This window comes from Anomaloglossus baeobatrachus, chromosome 3, assembly GCF_048569485.1.
Source record: "Anomaloglossus baeobatrachus isolate aAnoBae1 chromosome 3, aAnoBae1.hap1, whole genome shotgun sequence".
NCBI lineage: Eukaryota > Metazoa > Chordata > Amphibia > Anura > Aromobatidae > Anomaloglossus > Anomaloglossus baeobatrachus.
In genome coordinates this window covers 395842631-395870599 of record NC_134355.1, presented here as the reverse complement: position 1 = coordinate 395870599, position 27969 = coordinate 395842631, and the positions used below count along the sequence as shown (strand labels likewise).

At 39.5% G+C, this 27969-nt stretch overlaps 1 protein-coding gene across 7 annotated transcripts in view; it reads left to right on the top strand.

The window, feature by feature from the left end:
• Window positions 1-27969, top strand: part of ADGRB3 (adhesion G protein-coupled receptor B3) — a 1441017-nt gene that overhangs the window by 1257488 nt on the left and 155560 nt on the right. For all 7 annotated transcript variants that reach the window (XM_075340252.1, XM_075340251.1, XM_075340250.1 and 4 more), the window contains one exon: window positions 25307-25457. In XM_075340252.1, coding sequence (XP_075196367.1) covers window positions 25307-25457 — 151 coding nt within the window. The remainder of the gene's footprint in view (window positions 1-25306; window positions 25458-27969) is intronic.

Below are 27969 nucleotides of genomic sequence, written 5' to 3'. Positions count from 1 at the left end.
TCTTGTTACAGAATCATGCCATTTGTCACTTTTTAAATTATCATAGATGATGGTATATTTTCATTATGAGTAGAATAGAAGCAAGATCCCCTTTGACATAGTTAACTTCTATCTTTCGTCAAACTGCAGCAATATATTTGAATCTTGACATTTCTGATTTCATTACTAGAGATTTTTTAGGAAATCTAAATTCTCAATTTAATAATAGAATTTGTACAATGGGAGCCGTATAAATATATTTGTCTTAAAAATATATCATTTGTGTAGTTCTGGCCAGTGCCATCATATTTTTTTAGCCTTTTACAATATAATGGGTTTAGTGACATTTGTAATATAATAATGAAACCATTAATCCAATAACCATTTAAAAAAGTAGCATGTGGGGACACTCTTAATGACCTAGTATTCCCAGTTACGCACATCCTCACAAACAAGGCTAGCAATATTCTGTATTTATTAACCTTTATCAGCACTTTCCTATGTCTCTTTACTGTCACTCTATAATACATACTGCAAGTGCATATAATACATACTGCAAGTGCATTTCTGAGCCTCAGTTTTCTTGTCCACCTGTGTCTAACTCCATCCAAACTGTAGTGTAACGTCAGCAGGATCTTTTCTTTCATGCACAATCACTGTAATCTTTCGTAGACTACATGACTTAAGAAAAAACAGTTGCCTTTCCAGTGTAATTTGTGAATAGTTATTCTTGAGAGAAGCAAGATGTAGGACTTTCAGATCCTGTAAAATGAATTTGTTGTGCCAGGATTAACTGATGCAACATGATTAAGTAGGAAATGGAAGGGCAGTTCATGGGGAGTTGAGAATGTTATGCATGGTGCTTGAGGTGCAGCAAAGTGGTGCATGGCCCAGTGTAGAAAAAGAGTAGTGATGAGTGAGCACTACTATACTCGCATGCTCGGTATTAGAAATGAGTAGTGATGAGTGAGCACTACCATGCCCGTGTGCTCTGTACTCGTAACGAGCAGTCAGAAGCTTGGTCAGAAGATCTTCCGAAAAAATGCTTGAGTCCCCCATTGACTTCCATCGTACTTGGATACTTGACTCGCGTCCATCCAAACATCCAACTGCTCGTTATGAGTAGAGAGCACCAAAGCTTCGTAGTGCTTGCTCATTACTTGTTAAGAACCATAGGAAAAATCCAGTCGTAGTCATACAGAGCTCAATAGAATGTAATTATTAATATAGCCTTATAGCAGAAATCTAAAATACTTTAAGTGACAGAAATAAGAAAGGTTAGGTAGGAAGTGCTGCTTGTATTTCCAAGAATAAACCTTTAAATTAAACTTTTCATAATTCCCTGCATGAAGTAAGTAATGTATCTGGCATATCCAGCAGAAACTTTATGGCTCCACATAAACAGCAATTTCTTCCAATTAGTCATCTTTAAAGATATTTCTCCATTTTGTTTCTCTATCTTATGGCTCATATACCGTGAAATTGATCTTTTTGACGGGCAGCACTCGTCCCCATGTTAATCTATGGGTTTGTGCACAAGTCTGATCTTTTTCTCGGACCGAGTCTATTCGTGGAAAAAATTGCAGCATGAACGATTTGCCTTTGTAAATCAGATCTTACTCGGCCATTCAAGTCTATAGGTCTGTGAAAGAAGAAGGAGATTTTTTATTTAAATCTTCTCCGCAAAATCGGATCACAATCTAATAAGAGTGTGCTTAGCATCATCAGACCAATTTTCTCGGCTGAGAGAAAAATGGTCGTGTGACCCTAGCATTACTTTGTTTAATTTCAAGTCTTGAACCTTATACATCGATTATATAATCTCCTAGTAATAAAAATCCTGTTAATATTATTATTATTTTTATTTATTTTTTTTTAAAAAAGGCCAGCATATATTCAACACAAATACAATATTCTTTTATGTATATCATTGTTTTAAAACCATTATACTGACAAGACAGATGTCCAAATACAAGAATTTCAGATCTGCTTAGAATTCAAGCCTTGGTATGGGCTTTAGAGACATGGTAAAACAAGGGGATTTTTTGTGAATGCACCCTTGATCCAGTTTGTAGAGTAAAACTACCAAGAGGCTTTTCATAAGACTTACAAAGCATAACATGGTATTACGCATGGCTATGATATAAAACTAAAACGCCAAGTTTACCAACTTATTTAATTGCAGAGGATAGCTGATACAGCTCTAAAACAGGTCAGACTTTATTTGCACGTGACTTGTTTTTCTGGAATGAATCTAAGAGAAATAAAACTAGTATTGCATACATGTCTTCTAATCATTTAAAACGGAAGCTTCCACTTATGTTAATTCATTCCACTTGCATTTGTTTGTGTGCTGTCTGCATTTAAATCCAATTAAATACCATATTTCTTTACTGGCAATGTTTTCTATGCAATGATTCTGAAAGCCAGTGAACATGTAACTTTAACATTAATAAATGCACATTATTAGAGCCGGGATATTAATAGCTGTTTGTAAAATTGCCATTACACAATAGTGAATCGTTAAGAAGGAACATGCAACACAAAATTGTGATATGTTCTTGTTTGGCATAAATATTAGTTGTAAGTATCTATGAGATTTAGCAAGTAGGACAACATCCATAATCCGAAACTTCTTTATTAAATCTGGGATAGTTTTGTCCCATTTTTGTCATTTTTTTAAATTTTTGACCTTTTTACTCTGTTGATGGTTTTAATAATTTTTAAATATAGTTGTGTTTTGGCCTACATCTTTACCATAGAATCTAAATGAAGCTAGAAAGAATAGTTGCTAAAGAAGAACTAATCAATTCAATGTAAGTCAAATTTGTGTTGAACTTTGGGATATCCTTTGGAATGGGGAATTTTAACAATTTGTGATTCGATTAGTGCAAATTGTCCTACCCAAAAAATGCACAATCCTATTTTATGCATATAGATTTTATCAACTAGGTATGGTTTAAGGTACCGTCACACTAAGCGACGCTCCAGCGATCCCACCAGCGATCTGACCTGGCAGGGATCGCTGAAGCATCGCTACATGGTCGCTGGTGAGCTGCCAAACAGGCAGATCTCCACAGCGATCAGAGGTCAGCCACCAGCCACCAGTGACCTGTGTAACGACGCTGTGCTTCGTAACTATGGTACACATCGGGTTACTAAGCAAAGCGCTTTGCTTATAGTTACCTGATGTGTACCTTGGCTACGTGTGCAGGGAGCAGGGAGCCGGCTTCTAGAAGCTGCGGATGCTGGTAACCAAGGTAAATATCGGGGAACCAAGCAAAGCCTTTGCTTGGTTACCCGATGTGTACCTTGGTTACCAGTGTCCGCAGAAGCCGGCTCCCTGCTCCCTGCACATTCAGATTGTTGTTCTCTCCCTGTCAAACACAGCGATATCTGCTTCACAGCAGGAGAGCAACAACCAAAAAATGGTCCAGGACATTCTGCATCGACCGGCGACCTCACAGCAGGGGCCAGGTCGTTGCTGGATGTCACACACAGCGACATCGCTAGCAAGATCGCTGTTGCGTCACAAAAACCGTGATTCAGCAGCGATGTCGCTAGCGATGTCACTTAGTGAGTCGTGGCCTTTACATGTTCTCAGGCATGGTTACATATACTTTCCCATAATGTTTTGTGGCTATCATATCATTTGATGTTGCGCAGTCAATCAGGAGATACTACGGTCCTAGATAGCATTTAAGCTGAGGTAGGGAATGTAGCAGACTTTTTTGTGTGATTTTGAATTAGGAGAGACCATTAAAGCTCACAGCTTAGCAATAGAGATTGGGATAGTTAGCCCTAAAACACTGCTTAAATACCATATTTTTGGATTATAAGACACACCTTATTTGTGAGGAAAGTGTTTGGTGCATCTCAAAATCCGGATGTACCTAGCTCACTGTTGGGGGGGTAGCGGCAGTGGAGTGGCTCACTGGAGGTAGGAGCAGGAAAGACCCTTCAGGAAGGCGGAGGCTACATATATACCAGGATTAGGGACATATATACTAGGATAGGGGACATATTTACCATGATGGGTCCAGGATAAGGCACATATAAACCAGGATGGGGGACATACAGTACAGACCAAAAGTTTGGACACACCTCATTCAAAAAGTTTTCTTTATTTTCATAACTCTGAAAATTTCACATTGAAGGCATCAAAACTTTGAATTAACACACGTGGAATGAAATACTTAACAAAAATGTGTGAAACAACTGAAAATATGTCTTATATTCTAGAAAATAGCCACCTTTTGCTTTGATTACTGCTTTGCACACTCTTGGCATTCTCTTGATGAGCTTCAAGAGGTAGTCACCGGAAATGGTCTTCCAACAGTATTGAAGGAGTTCCCAGAGATGCTTAGCACTTGTTGGCCCTTTTGCCTTCACTCTGCGGTCCAGCTCACCCCAAACCATCTTGATTGGGTTCAGGTCTGGTGACTGTGGAGGCCAGGTCATCTGGCGTAGCACCCCATCACTGTCCTTCTTAGTCAAATAGCCCTAGAGGTGTGTTTGGGGTCATTGTCCTGTTGAAAAATAAAAGATGGTCCAACTAAATGCAAACCGGATGGAATAGCATGCTGCTGCAAGATGCTGTGGTAGCCATGCTGGTTCAGTATGCCTTCAATTTCGAATAAATCCAAAACAGTGTCACCAGCAAAGCACCCCCACACCATCACACCTCCTCCTACATGGTTCACGATGGGAACCAGGCATGTAGAGTCCATCCGTTCACCTTTTCTGCGTCGCACAAAGACACGGTGGTTGGATCCAAAGATCTCAAATTTGGACTCATCAGACCAAAACACAGGTTTCCACTGGTCTAATGTCCATTCCTTGTGTTCTTTAGCCCAAACAAGTCTCTTCTGCTTGTTGCCTGTCCTTAGCAGTGGTTTCCTAGCAGCTATTTTACCATGAAGGCCTGCTGCACAAAGTCTCCTCTTAACAGTTGTTCTAGAGATGTGTCTGCTGCTTGAACTCTGTGTGGCATTGACCTGGTCTCTAATCTGAGCTGCTGTTAACCTACGATTTCAGAGGCTGGTCACTTGAATAAACTTATCCTCCACAGCAGAGGTGACTTTTGGTTTTCCTTTCCTGGGGCGGTCCTCATGTGAGCCAGTTTCTTTGTAGCGTTTGATGGTTTTTGCCACTGCACTTGGGGACACTCAAAGTTTTCCCAATTTTTCGGACTGACCTTCATTTCTTAAAGTAATGATGGACACTCGATTTTCATTGCTTAGCTGCTTTTTTCTTTCCATAATACAAATTCTAACAGTCTATTCAGTAGGACTATCAGCTGTGTATCCACCAGACTTCTGCACAACACAACTGATGGTCCTAACCCCATTTATAAGGCGAGAAATCCCACTTTTTAAACCTGACAGGGCACACCTGTGAAGTGAAAACCATTTCCGGTGACTACCTCTTGAGTGTGCAAAGCAGTAATCAAAGCAAAAAATTGTTACTTTGAAGAAACTAGAATATAAGACATATTTTCAGTTGTTTCACACTTGTTTGTTAAGTATTTCATTCCACATGTGTTAATTCATAGTTTTGATGCCTTCAATGGGAATCTACAATTTTCAGAGTCATGAAAATAAAGAAAACTCTTTGAATAAGAAGGTGTATTCAAACTTTTGGTCTGTACTGTATACATCAGGATGGGCCGGTGACGGGGATCATATATACCAGGATTAGGGACATATTTACCATGAGGGCCCAGGATGGCAATCGGTCATACTAGGATAGGGGACATATACACCTATAAGGTGCCCAGCATGGGGGACATAAGTACATAATTGGGGGACATTATCCTAAAAAACAGTGTCAACAACAGATCCCCCCATAATAGTGCGTCATGACCACATTTACTGTTTTAATTTTTTTTCCGCCTCAAAAACCTAGGTGTGTCTTATAGTCTGGTGAGTTTTATAGTCCGAAAAATATGGTACTATCGACAGTGTGTTTTTTTAACTGCAGCAGTGAAGAAAATAGTGTAGTAGTAACTGCACAAATGGATATCTCCTTATCTGTCCCATTATAGTCTATACTGTGCTGCTACTTCTTCTACTGTCACTACCTTTAGTCAGCCACACATGTCTTGCTTGTCCTTTGTGTGTGTTAGCGATACTATACTACTGCTGGGAATTCTACCCTGTATAGTGTGAATAAATATAAAATTGTGCAAAAAAGGGATAATTTCTGCACCCTTTTAAGTTATTGCTCATTCACTTCCAAACGTGAAACCCCTTCCTGCTCTAAAACAAATACATATTTTTTGAATTGCTTGTTAAATCACCATTGCTTCTTTATTCTCCAAACAGCAAACCTATTTCTACTTCCAAAAAAGGGATACCATTTAAAAGGCTTGTTGAAAAGTTATAGCTTCTTCATTTAGTAAACAACAAACGTATTGCTAACTCCCCAAACTGGTTTCATTTTTGAACAATTTGCTGAAAATCTGTGGTATCTTCCATGTATAAAAACTGACATGGCAGTCATCTGCCCATAAAAAGCATGATTTTTTAACCAGATTTCTAATTTAACCCTTTTACCAATGGGCGATTTTCTGTTTTTCGTTTATTTCTCCCCTTCTTCCAAGAGCCATAACGTTTTCATTTTCCCATCAAAATAGCCATATGAGGGCTTTTTTTTGTGGGTCCAGTTGTACTTTTGAGCGACACCATTCATTCTGGCCCATATTGTGCTGGAAAATGGGAAAAACAATTCCAAGTGCAGTGAAATTGCAAACAAAGTGCAATTCCACAATTTTGTTTTGTGTTTTTATTTACCATGTGCCTTATATGGTAAAACCGATCTAGTGTTATGATTCCCCATGTCAGTAAGAGTTTTTAGATACCAAACATGTATAGTTTTATTTTTATCTCACTGGTGAAAAAAAATTCAGATGTTTTGAGAAATCTCATTTTTTGGGATATGACACTCAGTGATGGCTTATTTTTTTACAACTTGAGCTGACATTTTTAATTATACCATATTCGGGTAGACAAAATGTTTTGATCTCCTGTTATTCTATTTTATTGCAATGCGGTGGCGACCAAAAAAACGTAATTCTGGGGTTTTCACTTTTCTGAACACAGCGATACCAAAAATGTGTATTTTTTTATTGCTTTGTTGTCAATGGGGCAAAAGGAGGGTAATTTGACCTTTTAGTTTTTTGGGGATTTTTTTCCATAATTTTTTAAAACTTTTTCTTTTTTTTTTTAATTGATTTCACTAGTCCCCTTATGGGACTTTATGCCTGCACTGCTTGATTGCTTCTTCTGATCATGCTTCAACATATCTCATATCTCCGATCCACCCGCATCTGTTAGCTGCAGACACGTGCGGGGAATAATGCTCGCTGTGTTTTTCTAACATAGCTTGGAAGGGATTCAGTAAAGTCCTAGGACACCTCATAGTGTTAAATCTCAACTCCGGCTTTTTTTTTCACTGCTGATTTGGTGAATCTAAGTCTTCTGTCCCCATTCTGGTACTCACCTTTCTGCAGCTTCACCTTTTATTGATGCTGCTTTGGTCCTGTGGCACTATCTTGTGACTGTAACTTCTGAATGGGTGTAAGACAGAAGTTACATCATAAGATCTCAATACAAGTCTATGAGAGCCTGAATGAGTCGAGGACGAGGCTCTCATAGAGATATTTTGATCTGTGACATCCAGCATGCTCCATGAAACACTGGAGCACACTGGCAGTTCACAAATTGTCGACAAGGACTGAAGAGGCAGTGATAGAAGGAAAAGCTGCCAGAAGGTGAGTATTAGAAAAGGATCAGGGGACTTAGATTTAAAGCACCACTCCAGAGGGGAAATATAAAAAAAATCTGAAGTGGTGGTTTTGGCTGAAGCCACACGAGGTTATCGTGTGATCAGACCACATCTGCAGAGGGGGGGCTGGTGCTGAGGAAGGGAGGGCCGGCGCTGCGGAGGAGAGGGAGGGATTTATCTTCTTCGTTGCCGGCTAGTGTGAGATTCGCACTGCTCTTGCGTTACACCAGTCTAACGTGAGTGCAATGCGATGTTTCTATCGCCCCATAGACAGCATGCTGTGACTGTTTTCTTGGTCTGATTAGGGCTGAGAAAATAATCGCTCATGGGAGCTGCCCCATAGAGTAATATTGGTCCGAGTGGAATGCGATTTTTTTTATCGCATTAAAGTCACCCAATTTTACTTGCCGTATGTCCTAGGCCTTAAACAACTTTTCTGGCATGCTGGAGGCTTTACCTCAAAAAGCTAGCTCAATTAGTATATATAAAAACACTTTTATTTAAACTTATTAAAATTACTAAACATTCCACCAGTGAAAAGTGACACACACAAAAAATCCCAGGACCATGGGACAGCCACAATAGTTCCTATCAAGGGAACAAAAACTGTTACTTTCTCAGAATATCAAATAGACAATGTTGCTAAAGGGATAATATCTAGATGACCCTTCATCTCGCTTTCCTCTGTCTGCCAATGAAGATATAACTTATGTTACACGCACCCTAAAGGTGAAAAGGTGCCCCCATTCCTCGGCGGCTTTCCCTCCTGTGATATCCCTGATCTCCCTTCTTATCGGGTAGAACCTATAGGGTCATATCATTAAATAGTAGAGCGAACCAAAGAAACAATCACTTATCTGAGATATGTTCGGGTCATAGGTCCCTTAGCAGTATTTTTTCTCTTGTATGAAGATATCCAGGCTCTCCATGGTCCTCAACCCATTAGCATAAAATGACAAAGCCTCGACGCGTTTCTCCCCATTTAATTAATTGGGGTTCATCAGGAGATAGTATTAATAAATGGCACAATTGCCTGTGGAATAAATAGATATCTTAGACCCCATACCTAAGTCACAGTGTAATGTGTCCTTCATATCCTAAGTCACAGGGATTACATACCAAAGGTTGTCAAAGGGCTGCTTATTCGTCAGCACACATCTCTCCGCACTGATGTATTTCATGGACGGCATGCACTGTGACGGCCCACGATTCCTTCCGAAAGAGGAGGTCCCTTAAGGATAGGTTAGTACATAGTTTTTATCAGGCCCCCCAAAAAGGAGGAACGTGGCTGGAGAGGAAGGTTAATGGAATTTATAGATGTGGACACTAAATTCTGCAGGTGGATCTCACCAGGGAAGCAGGTGGTATCTGCCTCTACAAGCCGCGAGTACGAAATTAGAGATTTCGCCAACTGTAGTACCGAGGGGGTCATTTATGTGGCTAAATGCACCTGCCCCCTGGACTACATTGGGAAAATAAAAAGAGAATTGAGAAAGCGGATAGGGGAACACCTGGGAGATGTGCGAAATGAGAGAGACACTTCGATCTCTAGACATATTAGACAGGTCCATCTAAATTTAGGGTGCGTGTAACGTAAGTTATATCTCCATTGGCAGGTAGAGGAAAGCGAGATGAAGGGTCATCTAGATATTATCCCTTTAGCAACATTGTCTATTTGATATTCTGAGAAAGTAACAGTTTTTGTTCCCTTGATAGAAACTATTTTGGCTGTCCCATGGTCCTGGGATTTTTTGTGTGTGTCACTTTTCACTGGTGGAATGTTTAGTAATTTTAATAAGTTTAAATAAAAGTGGTTTTATATATACTACTTGAGGTAGCTTTTTGAGGTAAAGTATTTGATACACTACCTTTGTGAATCTGTATTCAAGTGTTGAATTATGCTAAAGGCTTTGCAGAATTTGCTTTTTGTGGCAAATCAATTTGCTTTAAATTGAATTTTTGGGAAAAATTAGACAAAGCTTGAGAATTTAAATCTTAAAAGATTTTGTTATCTCTAAGTAGTTGACAAGAGATCTAATTAATGTAAAAAAAAAAAATCACCTGACTACTTTGGTGCATTCAGAATTGTCTGATTGCTCATTTTATTTCAACTAGAAGAAGCCACAAATTTGCATCATTTTAACTTTTGCCTAAATGAGATTAAAATGATGTCTTCAGCTTGACCACTTTTACTTTTCACATCTGCTTCCTTTTTTGAAGAGAAAAAATGGCCAAAACGTCCAATTCTTATGTACAAATTTGGCACAAATTCCGATGAGAATGTTGTGCTTTTTGGATGTGCAGTTTTCTTTCATGCGATATTGTCCCTCACTAATGATAGGTAATCTCATTTAAGCTTTTTTTGGTGCATCCTATGTCAGAACATATTTGGTAATAGAATGTCTCCATATGTTTTGAAAAAAAATTGTTATAACTGTAGAGACAGAAACATTACATAAGTTTAAGCCAATTCTTCAATGGGCTAAAAATCCAAACCTGTATGATCTCCATAAGATGACAATAATAGATGAAGTAATAAAGAGCAGCGATGGAAATGAAATGGTTGAAGCCCTTATTGTTCAATGTTCTAAATACTCACATGGAAACTGAAAAAATATGTGTTATTTTCTTTGGGTTTCAAAAATATAGAAGAATTCATGATAATTTTTTTATCCAACATCTGGTATGGAAAATGAAGATGAATTCTTCCTAAGAGATGTATAATATCACAGTAATTCCTAGAGGTTAATAACCAACAGCATTATGGCTATGTATATCAAGAAAAGTATTATTTCGGCATCAAAGACTTTTCTTTTTACATATCATTTTACAATTTCTTTTTTAATCTTGACCTTTAAAAATCTTTATAAATATGCTCTGGTTGCACTGCTTCACATGGTACATGATTAATCACCTTTGGCTACGCAGTAACAGCGTCTTTTCTGGAAGTTGTACAGATATTCCATATTTTGCTAGACACATATTCTACAATGTGTTATAGCTGTCTGGCTCCTAAAATACAATACCTGTTTGAAGATGATTTATAGTTTCATAATATTTGTTCTTTGTCAATGATCCAAAGCATATTTAATTATATGCAAATATTTATAAGTTTAATAAACCTTTACTGTTAATTGTTAAAGGGAACTTGTCATGTAAAAAGCGCCATTAATCTGCAGGTTAAAAGCTTTCTAAAGCTGCCCGGCTGCTGCTCACTATGCAAAAATCGGTGACTGAAGCTTCACCCCTATAACTGAAAGCGTGCGGCTGCTGTGAGGAATAAAGTTAATTTCCTCCCAACAGCAAACAGCAGGGCTCTAAATGCGGGCGCCAGGCAGCTTGTAAACGCTATTAACCTGCGGATTAATCACATATCTGCAGGTTATTAGTAGTCAGAATCATTAGATTAAATAGTTATTTGCCTATGATTAAGGAGTTTTTTCTCTGAAACACGTAGGGCGTGGAAAGGCATATGGAGAGATTTTGTTGATCAATTAACATTTTTTTTAATGTGACCCAACAAGACTTTTAAAGACAATGGTGCTGGATTTGTTTCCCTCCCTGTTTTTCCTTCTAATGATTATGTCAGCTGTGGATGCCAACCACTGATACCATGCACTGGCCCAAATGGAATTCTATGCAGAGGAGTGGTGAGCTGAAACTTGTTTTTTGTTACTGTTATTAGTTGTCATGATGACATTCTGATAGTGGTGAATGGGCGCTCCTAAGCTGTCCCTCAAGCTAGGGGGCCGTATGCTATCCCTATTCTCAGGGACAGTCCTAATGGAGGAGATGCCTGAGTCTCCTTCCTGGCCCTGCTCCTGATCAGTCCTGATCTAATTCCTCCTCTCCCTCCATCAGGGAGGGATGGGACACGAGTGTGTTGAAACCACAGAAAAAGACAGACAAGGTAAAAACCAAAACTCTGTAACACAGCACACACACACAGGATAAGACAATAAGAGATTCAGGAGGAAAACAAGAGCAGGAAGGAAGTACAAAACAACAGGGGTACACTCCACAAACACATCAAGCAAAACGTACCACTGCAGATAACTTTCAGCAGAGAGAGTCTGGTACACCAGACCTCACAGACCAACACAGAGTAAACTAAGGCTGACATAGGTAGAAGGATTCCAACTATATATAGAAGGGGGGCAGATGTGATAGGTCTCCCCACAACATGTTATTAAAGGAGCAAGCAGACTTGCAGAAATTAACTCTTGCTAGCCTGCCTATGAATCAGCACAAAGCAGATCGATGCCCAAGTCAGCTTGTGTTGATCCCAGACACCAGAGAAACCATCGGGCCGTGTGTCATAATCTGCAATCTGAACAGAGTCCAATGCAGAGTTTGTGCAAAACTGCATGTAACGATAGTGTTATTTTACAAGACAAGTTCATTTTACCTTCTGTGATTGCATTCTATACTACCAAAGGTACTTGGTACTTGGGTTTACTCCCTAATTATTTAACTCATGTATTGAATTGCAGTCGTGCAAAAAATCAAGCACACGGCAACATAGACAAATATTGGAAGTGGTAGTATGAGTCATAGAAAGTTATATGTTAAGGCCAAGGTGGCATAGGTGCCACCTTTGCCTTAAGATCTGACCTGAAAGATATGTCATGGTCAAATACAACTAATATACATTTGAAGTATGTAGGAGTTACAACAGCTAGACTATAAAGTAGGAGACCAAACAAATTTATAGAGTAGCTTTTGACTGTAAAAGCACTAATTGTGTAAAAAGGCATATCCTCTGTTGCATAACTCGGTGCAAAATTCCTAACTGTCTCTGAAATTGAAACGATCATTGTGGTGGTGGGAAGAGTATCACTGCTCAACTCTAGAGCATGGAAATGTGCTTTATGGAGTGATAAATCATGTCTTCCCATCTAGAAATCTGCTGGTATTGCAATGAAATGGGGAAATTATTTAGTTTTGGGAATCGGCACTTTATGTCTAGTGGAAGGTAATGTCATTGCTACATTATAGAAAGGCATTTCAGACAATTGTATGTTATAACACATCAAATTTTGAGAGTTCTCATCATGAATATTACAGAGGTTACAAGTTTATATTAATAATAATATTTTTTTTTCAAAACGTAGACCACTTCTATTAAGGAACTGGTCTACGTTTTGAAAAAAAAAATGCTGACCTAGGTATTTTTGCTGATGTTACCCAAATGAAAGGTGCTGATTCTAGATATAAAAATGTCATTTTTTTCACAAATGAGAAATGTTTGATTAAAGGTTTTAAAGTCGAATATCAGAGATAATAAGAAATTCTGAAGAAGCGATTGCATGTGATAAATTTGTTTCATGCAAAAAATGAGTCTATCATCCAACCAAGAAAACAATAGTTGAGTAAATTTTAACTGTAAGCGAGAAATGTTCTCTTTTTGTGTGCTCTGGAGCAGATAAATTATAATATTTGTGTTTTGTAGAACAATCTCAAATGTAACAGAATATATCAGCATCATTCCTACACCGTCCACACACTGGTTGAACATTGGATATCATATTTAACAAAAACCTTTTTAACAGAGTTGAATTTGCTACTATTTGTAACCCTTTTGAACAACTAAATTATGTCGTCGAATTTAAAGCTGCTTATATAGCCATATACCGTATTTTTCGTGTTATAAGACGCACCGGATTATAAGACGCACCCCAAATTTAGAGCTAAAAAAAAGTAAAATTAAAAATCTGGGGTCCGTTTTATAATCCAGCTGTTTTACCGGAGGGGGGCAGCAGCAGTGGTGGAGCAGTGTCACAGAAGGCAGTGGCGGTGGAGCAGGTCCATGCTATGGGCGGGAGGTGCAGAGGGGTGCCAGATGCTCACTGCGGAGCTGTACTAGGGTGGCTGGCGCTGCTGTGTGTTGTTGCGCTGCTGTGTGCTGTTGCGCTGCTGTGTGCTGGGGTGGCCGGCTGTGCTGTATGCTGGAGCGTCCGGCGCTGCTGTGTGCTAGTGCTTGCTGCGAGCACTGGCCATTCTGAAGATGTCTGCGGGGCGGGCTTCAAAGAGTCGACGCTTGCGCAGATGGGAGCTTGGGCCAAGAGCTCAATCTGCATATGCACCGACTCTGGGCACCATTATTTGAAGAACTTACCTATGATATCTTGAGCACCAGCACACAGCAGAGCCATCCGCCGCACAGAGCCTTTCCGGGTAGCACCGAGCGGCCGCTCAGAGCCATGCAGGGCAGCGCCAGTTGTCGCACAGGACCTCGCCGGGCAGCGCCGGACACTGAACAGAGTCACGCCAGCCACCGCACGGAGCCGCGCCTGCTGCCCCACAGATCTGCGCCGGCCGCTGCACAGAGCCGTGTCAGCCATCGCACAGGACTTCGCCAGGCATCGCCGGCTGCTGCAGAGAGCCGCGCCAGCCACCGCACAGGGCCGAGCCAGTCACCGCACAGAGCCGCGCCAGTCACCGCACAGAGGCGCGCCGGCCGCCCCACAGATGTGCGCCGGCCGCTGCTCAGATCTGTGGCTGACACAGAGCCTCGCCGGGCAGCATCGGCTGCGGCACAGAGTAGCACAATATTCTCCTGCCTCCAGTGACTCCTCTCCGCTACCCCCCCAGTAAGCTATATTCAGATTTTAAGACACACCCCTCATTTTCCACCCAAATTTTTTGGAGGAAAAGTGCGTCTTATAATCCGAACAATATGGTAATTCCGACGTCAGCAGTTTTTAACTGCTTATCAAGCAGTCGCCTGTTTAAGCATTCAGCTCATCTAAATTAAATAATTAAAATTATATATAATGTTACATTAATACTGTATGAGTTCCATCATGAACAACGTTTTGAAGAAAAAAAGGATATGACTGGATAAAACAGACGTGATGGATTCAGCTCATCAACATTCATAAAGATTACATGTAGATGGCAAATTTGATGTAGAACAGTGTAATCTATGTGAAAATTTTGAAACTGAGCATTTAACTGGTTGAAGACTTAAAAGAATATTCATGGCTTAATAACATGTCAGACACTGTGTGGATGGACTGTTTGGTATATTACCAACTCTGCTATGGGTTAAGGCTCATTCACATTGCCATATTTTTGGTCAAAGTGCTATACATAAAAAAAACCTGACAGAATTTGGACCAATTTCATAAGATGCTTGGCACTGCAGAATATTTGCCAACTTTTATTTAGGCAATCCAAACATAAAGTCAATGACGTTTTGGGCTTGTGTCTTGGGCCTTCATCGAACACAGATTTCTGCAGCAAAACTAATAGATCTGTGACTAGCGCTGTGAGATGGTGAGTTAAAGGGTTATTCCCATCTCCAAGATTCTACCCCAATATGTAGTAGGTGTAATAATAATAATATTAGCAAATGCCTCCAATTAGAAATGTAGTATATTTCTCCTGATATAACCATGTCTCTCACCTCGTGTGCAGGGCATTGCAGCTTAGGTATCCATGGTTACATCCACTCATGTAGTGACAGTTATTTAGTTAGTTAATTGCTTGTGGTCGTATGTTTAGATTGCCTAAATAAAATGTGTCAAATATTTTGGACTGCCAAGTATTTTATGAAGTTGCTATATACATGGGTTGGAACCCTTCTTGAACACCCTTTTTGTTTCTTCCTCAAGAGTGCCATATATTACGTTAAAAAAGCACTCATACCAATGTTATTCAAGGAGGCAATGCAGATAACCAACTTATTTCACTGACAGAATTTGGGTGTGAAAAAAATCTCGGCATGCTCTATTTTACTGTGGAAAGAGACTTAAGCGGGCTTTACACACAGCGGCATCGCTAGCAATGTCGCTGGTGAAAGCCCCCTCCCCCGTCAGTTGTGCGTCATGGGCAAATCACTGCCCGTGGCGCACAACATTGCTAGGAACAGTCACACTATACTTACCTGCCTAGCGATGTCGCTGTGACCGGCGAACCTCCTCCTTTCTAAGGGGGCGATTTGTTTGGCGTCACAGCGACGTAACTAAGCGGCCACCCAATAGAAGCGGAGGGGCGGAGATGAGCAGGCCGAACATCATGACTAAGACCGTGTAATACGGTCGAAACGCGTCGCTAGTCATTCTTCCCCTGCCCAGGGGCTGTCTGTACCTACCTCTATATGTGTGCACATGGAATAAACCATATGGAAATTTATATTGAAGAGTACCTTCTTTCCTGCGCTGGACTTCATCTCACATGCTTGCAGCTGCCCGGCCGATTGTCCGTGCTGCAGAGAGAGGGCCTGGAGACTTGGAGTGGGTGAGCTGAATTCCTTTGTCATTCATTCCTCCTTTCTAAGGGGGCAATTTGTTTGGCGTCACAGCGACGTAACTAAGCGGCCACCCAATAGAAGCGGAGGGGCGGAGATGAGCGGGCCGAACATCCCGCCCATCTCCTTCCTTCCTCATTGCCGGCGGCCGCAGGTACGAGGTTGTTCCTCGTTCCTGCGGTGTCACACATAGTGATGTGTGGTGCCACAGGAACGATGAACGACATCGTACCTACAGCAGCAATTATAATCGGGATAGGAACGACTGGACAACAATCAACGATTTGGTAAGTAATTTTGATTGTTAACCGGTCGTTCCTGCGTTTCACATGCAACGACGTCGCTAACGAGGCCGGATGTGCTTCACGAATTCTGTGACCCCAACGACATCTCGTTAGCGATGTCATTGTGTGTAAAGCCCGCTTTACCAATTCAAGCCTATGGGTGCGAGAAAAAAGTTGGATGCCACAGTATTGCATCCAGTTCTTACAGATATATTGCAATTTGGTAACATAGAAAATTTGAAATGCTCTTGTAAATAATTCATGGCTGCTAATGTAAAAAAAATATATTACACACAGTCAGGACACGGACTGCACACAGATGACAAGTGAGAAAAAAATCATTCCACTTTTCTGGAGTAAAATCAGAGCAATTTTTTACTCTTGTATGAACCTATCCTAATAGGTAGTCATTTACTATATGGGTTGCATTGTTGGCTCAGTGGTTAGCAATGTTGCGTTGTAGTGCTAGGATTTAAATCCAACCAAGGACAACATCTGCATGAAGTTTCTGTGTTTTTTCCTGTGATGATCTGTTTTGCTTCCACACTTCAAAGACATATTGAAATTGGAATTTAATTTTTGAGCTTCAATGGTGATAATACTGAAGAATATGTTGGGGCTATGTAAGCAAGCATATTACATAAATAATATCTTTTAGATGGGACATTGCCAGTGTGAAATTCTTCTAAAACATTTATTTGAGAGAATGTGAAGATGAAAGAAGGAAAGGTGCAGGGCACTACTCAGACCTGTCAGGGAATTCTATGACAAAAATGGCATTGTATAGTGGTAGCCGGCATGCATCTAAGTTACTTGTTACCAAAAGGGACCGCAGCTGCGTGGTGCTCATGTGCAAAGTCCACAAAGAATCCAAGTGTCCAAAGATAAGAAAAAACAGGCAATCACCGCTTGCTGCTGTGAAGAAAAATTTGCTTTATTCAAGCCTTGGAGTTACATGCTGTGTTGGAGGGCAGTGAGGGGAGCAGCCAGCACATATTATTGATTTGAGAGAAGATGTGCCATATTTTATCAGCAATACTATAGTTTTAAAGATCCTTTTCTTAATATATTCCTTCTTTTAAGTATCTGAATATGGGAACTTTGGATTATAAGCATAATCTTGTTCGGGAATGTGCTTGTAATCCAAAGCACTCGTATATCAAAGCAAATTTTCCCATAAGAAATAATTGAAACGCAGATGATTCGTACCACAACCGAAAAATATTTGCTGTATTCATATCAAATTATTACAGTAATATAAAATACTGTACAGCCAGAGAGACCTGTATATAAAGCCCGTGCCTGAACTACACGTATCGCAGGTGTACATGAAATTAATCAGTTACCTAAGGTTGGTTTAGTAGTGGTGTACCAAGCATGGATCATGGTGAACACGGAAAGGCCGGAACTCAAAAGTGAGGAAAAGACCGCGATTGATGGCTTATGTGCATGCTCTAGAAGCAGTGAGCATTAGTAGTACAATACAATCTCTGCGTAGGGAGGGAGGTACAGTACTGTAAAGGGGTGGTGAGGGCTCACCTGATGCTCGTATTGTGAAATATTGCTCATTTACCAAGATACAATTTTTTAAAAATGTTAGCTTCTCTTGCAAAAATGCTCTCAAACCAACGTACTCTTAATCCAAGGTTCCACTCTATTTAGAAAATGTTGCCAGAGAGAGGGAACACTTTAAAGTAACAGAAGAACACTTTATTCACAGGTTAAATCTTGAGCCGCTTTAGAGCTTTCACTATAGAGCTCCCAGTCAGTCTTTTTTTTACTTGGCTGCAGCTAATCACTGGACCAGGAATCTTGTGCCATGTAGGCCTGTTTGTATGGGTAGATGGGAAAGCACTACAAAAAAATAATCAAAGACCATTGAGGAGCACCAGAGTGACAGACATCTTTCAGGCTAAATGTAGCTTTAAAACTCATTTTAAGGAGAGAGGTTTTCTCACATAAATGTTAATGACACTTTGATACTTTACTCCACCTTGCTTTTTAATTCTAGTTAGGAAAAACAATAATTTAATTGTCAGTGATTACATCTTTCTAATTACATAAGTCATCAATTGTCTGATTATTTAAATTTAGGATAATAATGTGAAGTGTTTTGAATGAATGATTGTATAAATGATCATTTGTAAGAAACCTTCACTTTGATTGAAACATCTCAAGTAAGGGTTCATTTTAAACAAATGTTGATGACAAAATGTACATTTTCCAAAGAAAACTCTTATCTACTTACTATACCATCGATTTGGACTTGTGATAAATTTATATGCACAGAATGTCTGTGATAGTTGTCCATCACCTGTGCACCATAAAGGGGTGTTGATTGGGTGATAGCACATTTTAGGGCCTTATTAATACAGAATAAATCTGGTACTCTCTTTTGTGAAAAAGGGGGATATACTGTGCATTCAAGAAAGTGTTTTATTAAATAACTCAGAAATAAAGAATAGACATCCAATGTTTCGGCACCTTGTGCCTTTCTCAAGGTAAATCTTGGGGAGTTGAGTCATAGGGTGTAAGCACAGATTCAAGGATTCTTGAGGAACCAATATTACTTAGAAAGCAGTGATAACTGTGTGGAAATGCGTGCACAAGGGACACTGTGGCACTTATATGTGGCATCCCAGGAGAGAAAGGGAAGCACACAGTGATGAAGCACGGCTCTCCCTTCCTCTCCTGGCATGCCACATACAGGCGCCATAGTAGAAATACGCTGTACACTCTTGTTTTGCCAAATTAAGAAAAATGTAATATTTGTTGAAAAAGAGCCAAAAGCCAAACAAAGGAAGGTAATGAACCACAGGTGACAGGTTTTACTCTGACATTTCGTCCAGCATGGCCTTGTTCACAGAGTTACTGTCATTGGTGATTCAGTGTATCGTAAGTATGGAATTGCAGGAAGCCCTAGAAGGGTTAGCTGGATAGATGTGTATTCCGGCATTCCCCTGCCTTGGCAGCGTGGAATGGCTGAGGCACATCTATCCAGCTCTGCTGGCGTACACATCTATCCAGCTAACCTTTTTAGGGCCTTCTACCATTGCATACTTACAATACACTGAATCACAAATGACAGTAACAATGTGAACAAGGCCATCCTGGCCGTAACGTCAGAGTAAAACCTGTCAACTGTTGTTAATTACCTTCCTTTGCTCGGGTTTTGGCCCTTTTATCAATTATTAAAAAAAAATTCACAAACCAAGAGTGTGTAGTGTATTTCTACTGTATCTAAGCGGTTATCAATCCAACTACTTTCACCTTGTGTGCACGCCTTTGTTCTATATTTACATACAGGTGGGACACAGCATCCCTTGTGCACGCACTTTCCACACAGTTATCATTGCTTTCTAAGTAATATTGTTTCCTGAAAAATTCTTGAATCTGTGCTTACACCCCATGACTCATCTCCCCTAGACTTACATTGAGAAAGGCACTTGGTGCCAAAACGTTGGATGTCTATTCTTTATTTCTGAGTCAGTTAATAAAAAACTTTCTTGAATACACAGTATCCCCTTTTTTCACAAAGGAGTGTCAGATGTAGTCTGTATTAATAATTCCTTTTTTCTGAGCACCCAATAGCAGGCAGTGAGTGAGTCTAATCTTTGCTTTATTTGGGGATCTATCCACATGATGTTGTTGATGGTCTGACACATAGCACACCACTAATCAGCTGATATCTGCTACAGCAATAGCCAGGTCTAAGCAATTTAAGGAGCGGAACATCACAGCTCCATATATTGTTAAGTGGCTGCTGCCTTGTACTACAGTTTATCTTCCATTGACTTTAATGGTGGGATGCTGGGTATCAAATCCCCATCAATCTCAAATTGACGACCTTTCCTACAGCATGCAATCAGTATATTAGTCCCAGACTACCATCTTTAAGTCTAAAGTGGGCTTTACACGCTGCGACATTGCTAGCATCGGCTAGCGATGTCGAGCGTGATAGCACCCGCCCCCGTCGTACAAGCGATATTGTGTGATCACTGCCGTAGCGAACATTATCGCTACGGCAGCGTCACACGCACATACATGCTCTGCGCTCTGGCCGGCGAACCGCCTCCTTTCTAAGGGGGCGGTACGTGCAGTGTCCCAGCGACGTCACACGGCAGGCGTCCAATAGAAGCGGAGGGTTGAAGATGTGCGGGACATAACATCCCGCCCACCTCCTTCCTTCCGCATTGCCGGTGGAGGCAGGTAAGGAGATGTTCGTCGCTCCTGCGGTGTCACACATAGCGATGTCTGGTGCCGCAGGAACGAGGAACAACATCGCTAATAAGCATTAAACGATTTTTTGTTTCAGGACGACCTCTCCGCGGCAAACGATTTTGACCGCTTTTGCGATCGTTTAAGGTCGCTCATAAGTGTCACACACTACGATCTCGTTAATGACGCCAGATGTGCGTCACAAACACCGTGACCCCGACGATAATTCATTAACGATATCGTAACGTGTAAAGGCCGCTTTCGTCATACCAATTAGTCTTTGAGCTGAGATAATCCCATACATAAGTTTGAATGGCTGATAATGAAAGAAGTAAAAAAAAATACTGCCATATTTTATTCATAGGGATTTAAGTACGGCTATAGAAAATGAAGGTTTTATTTGCATCCAGTGTATGGATAATGTATCATATTATAATGTATTATTATACAATAAATGCGGTGTGATAACTTTCATAGAGTGCAATGTTGGTTACAGTCTATGCAAAGCTAGGATTTGTTATATCTGCATTGTGACTCATAGAAACAAACATAGCCACAAGCTTTTCTTGGAATATTCCATCTGTGACATCATTTACCTTTCTAATCAGCGTTGCTGATAATGATTTCCTGATGGTTGTGGGAAGCTGTAAATGTTAGTCATGCCACCAGATGTCTAAACAAATATACAGCCTGCTCCCAGTAACTGCCCTTGAAAACAATACACAAAACAACATTGTAATGTAGGAAGCAGACAAAGCTATTGCATAAAGCCAAATGGCTAAAAAATATGTTGACATTTAAAAAGAAAAAAAAAAAAATATAAAAGAAAAAGTAGAATTCATATTTTATTAAATGACTAAAAGAATCTGAAAGTATTTGCAATGGAACCTTAGACAAATTTTTAGAATAAAAATAGATCTACGACTATTATTTAGTATCGCAACCATTAAAGGGATATTCCTAAAACCACAATGTCGTCTTGTAATAATGTACATAATGTATATACCTTATTAATTTTTGCCCAAATAACCCACTATTAAATTTGCCCTGTTTTGCACATATCAGCCCTATAAGGATTCCCCCTCCTGACTTTATTTACCCTCCATTTACCATTGGAACCGTCCTGTAGTTCCAGGAGATCTGGTTGATCATGCAGAGTGCAATCTCTGCAGAACTGTGCTGTGCCTAGAACATAGTGACAACTATTAAGGATGACACTCATACAAAGAAGCAGCGGTGTGCTGGTTATTAAAAGAAACAATGTACTGCAGGATAGGCTGTATATACAGGAGAAAGAAATGAGAGATTTAATGCAAGATGGGCTGTATATACAGGAGACAGAAAGTTGAAATTACCTTCATGATGGGCTTTATATTCAAGAGACAAAGGAGATCTATAATGTAGTATACTGCTGTAAACGGGGGAGGGTGCTAATTGGAGAGATATACAGCAGGATGAGGCAGTATACAAGGGCTGCAATTAGTTGAGCTGTGTTTGCTATGGTCAATGCTGTTTCTTCTGAAGTCCTGTGCATATGTTAAAGGGAATCTGTCACCACTTTTTTGGACTTTAAGCTGCGGCCACCACCACCGGGCTCTTATATACAGCATTCTAACATGCTGTATATAAGATCCCGGGCCGGGAGTACAACATAAAAAACACTTTATAATACTTACCTAACGGTTACACTGTGGGCCTAATAGTCGTCTCCGTTCTCTGGTGTGGGTGCCTCCCCTTTTGGCCATCTTCGTTCTCTTTCTGAAGCCTGTGTCGTGGCTACGTCATACACACTCGCCGGACCTGCGCAGGTGCACTACAATACTTTGATCTGCCCTGCTCAGGGCAGATCAAAGTGCGTCTCCTCAGGACCTGAATGCCGGCGAGTGTGTATGACACTGGATCCGCCATGCACCGCGGCTAGAGAAGGAGATCAAAGATGATCAAAAGATGCGGTGCCGGGAACTGGACAATAGAGATGCCTATTAGGCCCACCGTGCGACCATTAGGTAAGTATTATAAAGTGTTTTTTATATTATACTCCCAGCCTGAGCTCTTATTTACAGCATTTTAGTGGTGGTGGCCGCAGCTTATATGACAAAAAAGTGGTGACAGGTTCTCTTTAATTATCTTATCATTTGTGTATGCACCAAGACACTTGCCTGTTTGTTGTTCTCCACCTGTAGAGAGAATCTGATGATTAACACATGCATGGAATTTGAAAGATTTCACTGACTTAAGTAAAGTCAAGAATGTAAATCAAATAATGGTAGTCCTGACCAAGCATCCATAATCCACAATTATTATTGCACCTTATTTACAAGTGGACATAAAGTTCACCACGTAGGGATTACAACTGTGGTGAATTCCAGTTGAAATACTGGGTTTTTCTTTTTAGTAAAAATCTGGTGCATCACTAGCAGCCAGAGTTGCTTCAAGATGTTTTGCACTCATCTCATCAAACAAAAAAGAACGATGTATGCTTTAGACACAGCATAACTATAAGATAAGTGTTATTACACTGCAGGCTTAATTACAGCGGATCAGCTCTCTGTCTGTATATAAATAATGCAGTCACCATTTATTGTTTAGATAGCTGTGCTGTCCATAGAAACTGAATACAGTACAGTTCATCTGATGACTCACAGGCAAATTTGAAATTTAGATTGGACACCAATCTCAGAGGTGGAGGCAGTGGCCAACAGAATGGTGGACTAGGTATGCTGACTAGAGATGGACTCGTGGAAGTTTAATTCACTGGGTTCAGCCGGACTTTAGATAAAGTTTGGTTTGGGACCTGGACTTGATCTGAACCCCAACTGAAGTCACTAATTGGGTAGATCAGGTCTCCACCCACGTGCAGCCAGCCAGAAACAGAATACTTCTGAGCGTGGGTGGGGTTATTCCATTTTTTTCTTTGGTGCACACTACAGCCAATCATGCTGTTGTTACCCCAGTACGAGCCGTTCAACCACTGCAAGCGACTTGCACTAGACTTAGCACCGAAGGTACTCGAACACCGATGATCATGTGAGTGGTTTGCATACATAAAGCACCCAAACTCTGTTTTTTTTTTTTTGTAAAGTCTGTGTTTGGTGCAAACACCGAACCTTGGGTTCTCTCATTTCTAATAGTGACTATGCAGTAGAAATGGTTTGAAGGTTGAGGGTCCCTTTAAAAAATGCTACATCTGTACACAAAAAGTCAATTGATATATTTGGAAACAAACAGACACATACAGATATGGAGTTCTCCAAACTGCCCAAAAGGGTTGTTCAGGTAGCACCCATTGATGCAAACAACGTGTAGCACACTGTGCAATTGGACAAGTAATTCACTACTAAGATTAGCTCTACGCTTTCTAAAATTAATACACAAGAAAAACCTTAGACCATAATATATATTATTCAAACACTTAAAAATAAGAGATATTTGCATGGCAAATGTTACGAAAACTTCTAAATAAAGGTAATGTAGCATAAAAGTTGCATTGAAAGGAAGCTGATGATTCAGGAATTTTGATTAGCGTCTAAGAATAGAGAAGCTCATTACAAATGAAAGCAAAAAATAGGAAAGTGACAACATCATTAAGCTTAGGCTGCTATACTCATAGTTTTTATATAATCATTATCAAGTCTCTCACGGTGATAACACTTTCCAATGCTGAATTCAGTTAACAGCGCCAATGACGTGATCTCCTACAACAGACATCTATATCCAAAAAGTGCTCCTGTGGCCTCATGTAATTTATTTTATAGGTTCTAACCCAGATCGGAGCCTAGATATGACTCTAAATCCCACATCAGACCACTAACCAAAAATATGAAACATCCCCTTGCCAGATATTTCTTGCATTAAAGCGTGCCATTTTTATTTGTAACAAATTCTATGTATCCCTTTGAGAAAATCATCGAGGGATAGATCAATATTAGATGGCAGACAAGGCCTACAAAGGGGAATAAAAAGATAACATAAAGAGACAAAAAAGTTTTTAAAACTATGAAAAAAATGAAAAAATATAGAAATTCAAAGCACCGTTTTCCCCCAACAAAGAAAAATCATAATAAAAAAAGTATTGAATATCGTTATGTCTTTAAAAGCCCATAATCTATAAATTATCCTATTAATCCCTTAATGACTAATGTATAAATTAGAAAGTGATGGGCAACATAACATACAAAAGATTTTGTTATTACCATATATACTTGAGTATCAGTCGACCCAATTATACGCCGAGGCATCTAATTTTACCACAGAAAACTGGGAAGACTTATTGACTCGAGTATTAGCTTAGGGTGAGAAATGTAACTACTAACCACAAAATGAGCACTATAAAAGCAACAAAAAAAAAGTAATGGAAGTACATATTTTTCATCATTTCACCTATATTCTAATTTCTTTCCGATTTTCAGTATATTGTATTCTAATATGAATAGTGTCATTCAAAACTACAACTCATCCCGCAAAACAAAAACAAACCCTCATATAGCTATGTCAATGGAATAATAAAAATCTTATGGCTTTTAGATGAAGAAAATTAAAAATTGTCCAGAAGTGGTGGGGTTAACAAAGGAATGCTATCTACTGTTTGCATGGTCTTTATTGCTAACAATGGACTTTTATATAAACTTCTATATTGCCTTTTGGGATAAAAGAACTCTAAACTCATTTGTTTGGGGGATTTACAGTATTTTTTATGATTTTCAATACTTTAGATATAGAGCATAATATTTCCTTGCTGTTGTTTGTCTAATTTAATAACCCTAGTTTTGCAACTTTTTTTCAGGGTATTTGCACCATGACCACAGCCTTCCTACACTTCTTCTTCCTTGCGTCTTTCTGTTGGGTTTTGACAGAAGCCTGGCAGTCATACATGGCCGTCACCGGGAAAATTAGAACAAGAGTTATAAGAAAACGGTTTCTGTGCCTTGGTTGGGGTAGGTTTCAAGACATAGTGAAAAATAACTGAATGCTTATCTTTTCCATTATGTGTCTCATGTGTACTGTTAGAAACAAGGAAGATAATTCACTTTAAAATTACATTGTGGAGCCCAAAGCACACAGGCGTTTCATGGTTTAATATGATGTAAACACTGTAACATAAATGTCCTCTTTGTTACAGGGTCTACAGACTAAATTCCGTGTAACTGGGCCATGTTTGAATTTATTATTCTGTCGTTGAACAGCTAAAATATGATTATTCATTATGTATCAAATTATAGTGGTAGTAATAATGAATTATACCGCAATGAAATGTGTGGGTAAGACATCATATTTATTGTATATTACCTGTCAAGATAGGATTAGTCATGTGCGGTACACACTGGAAAGACATTTATGATGCTATACTTTATAGTGGTAAGAAAACGTGAGAAGTATCATTCTGTACTATTCATATATGTACAAGGGGGGTTAAATATTAGTGTCACTCTGGCTGTAGAATTTAGTTTAATCAGCTTGCAAAAAAGACAAATACATGAATTTTGTTGACAAAATCCCTGCTTTTCAATATGCTTTGTAATCGGTCCACAAGATTTGGTATTTTTTTATCAAAACATTTTTTAGGCAAAGCTACAAGCCACACATTTACTACTGTTGTCACTTCTTCATCAGGCGTGAAATGTCATCTGTGTAGGGCTTCCTTCAGTGGGACCAAACAGGTGATAGTCCAATAGGGCAAGATCAGAACGCTCAATGTTGTCATCAGTCCTAAATAGTGATGGGCGGACTCAGACTGTAAAAGTCAGAATCTGCGCAGTTTCAAACATGCCTGAGTGAGGGGCCCAGAATTCTCAGGGAATTTTTAACTAATGATCCGGATCTGGCGCTCAGAAAATAAAAAAAACAAGGAAAAGTAAAGAAAACAAGAATTAAGCAAACGTTTCATACTTACCGAGGCTCTGGCGTGGCTGTAACTGCTCCCACGTCTGCTCATTCACTTGCTTATCGCTTATCCATAGGTACTGCTTTCCCCGCCCACCGGCTGTCCTGGCGTCTGGGAATGGTTGCAGTCAGATGCGCCCCTAGCCTGTGTGACAGCATCTGACTGCAACCAATCACAGCTGCTATCTGAGGGTCTCTATCGTGGTATAAAATAAATAAATAAAATGTTTGGCATAGGGTCCCCCCCATATTATGATACCCATCACAGATAAAGCATATGGCTATAGGCTGCATCCCCCAGCCATGCGTTTAACTTGGCTGTGTATCAAAATAGGAGAAACCGCATGTAGCTTTTTATTATTTAAATAAATAATTTTAAAAAATAGTGTGAGGTCCCCCACAATTTCGATGCCCAGCCAAAATAAAGCTCGGCAGCTGGGGGCTGGTACTCTCAGGCTGGGGAGATGCATGCTTATTGGGCCTGCAGCCGTTCAGAAATGTCCTATGTATCAAAATAGAATATAAATGAATCTGATCAGTAAAAGACATAATGAGAAAAAACCCATTAGAATTAAATTTTTTTCTTGCCGCAACATTGCAATAAAAAGCAATAACAGGTGATTAAAACATGACATTATCCAAAAATGATATAATTACGGTAATTGTCAGCTCAGGATGCAAAAACGAAGTCATCACATCCAGATCCCAAAAAATGAGAACGCTGTAGGTCTCGGAAAATGGTGACAAAAGTGCAATTCTTTTTTGTTTGACAAATTTCTGCATTTTTTTCACCAGTTAAATAAAAATAAAACTATACATATTTGGTATCCGAACTCTTATTGACCTGGGGAATCATATTGCCCAAGTCAGTTTTACCATATAGTAAACAGGGTAAATAAAAAAAAACCCACTGTTTTTGCAATTTCACCACATTTTTTTTTGCATCTTCCAGTACAATATGTGGTAGAATGAATGGTATAATTTAAAAGTGCAACATATTTCTATATTGATGGGAAAATAAAAAGTTTCCCTTGGAAGAAGGGGAGGAAAAAAACCAACATAAAATTGTCTGGTGGTGAAGGTGTTAAATCTATCTATCTGTCTATCTACGTATCTATCTATCTATTATCTACCTATCTCATTATCTATCTATCTATCATATCTATCTATCTATCTACGTATCTATCTATTATCTATCTATCATATCTATCTATCTATCTACATATCTATCTATCTATTATCTACCTATCTATCATATCTATCTATCTATCTACTGTACATATCTATCTATTATTTACCTATCTCATATCTATCTATCTACATATATGTCTATCTATCTATGTATATACGTATCTATCTATCTATTATCTACCTATTATTTACCTATCTCATATCTATCTATCTACATATATGTCTATCTACAGTATCTATCTATTCTCTATCTATCCTCTATCTATCTATCTACGTATCTATCTATTATCTATCGATCTATCTATCTCATATCTATCTATCTATTCTCTATCTATCATCTATCTATCTATCTATCTACGTATCTATCTATCTATC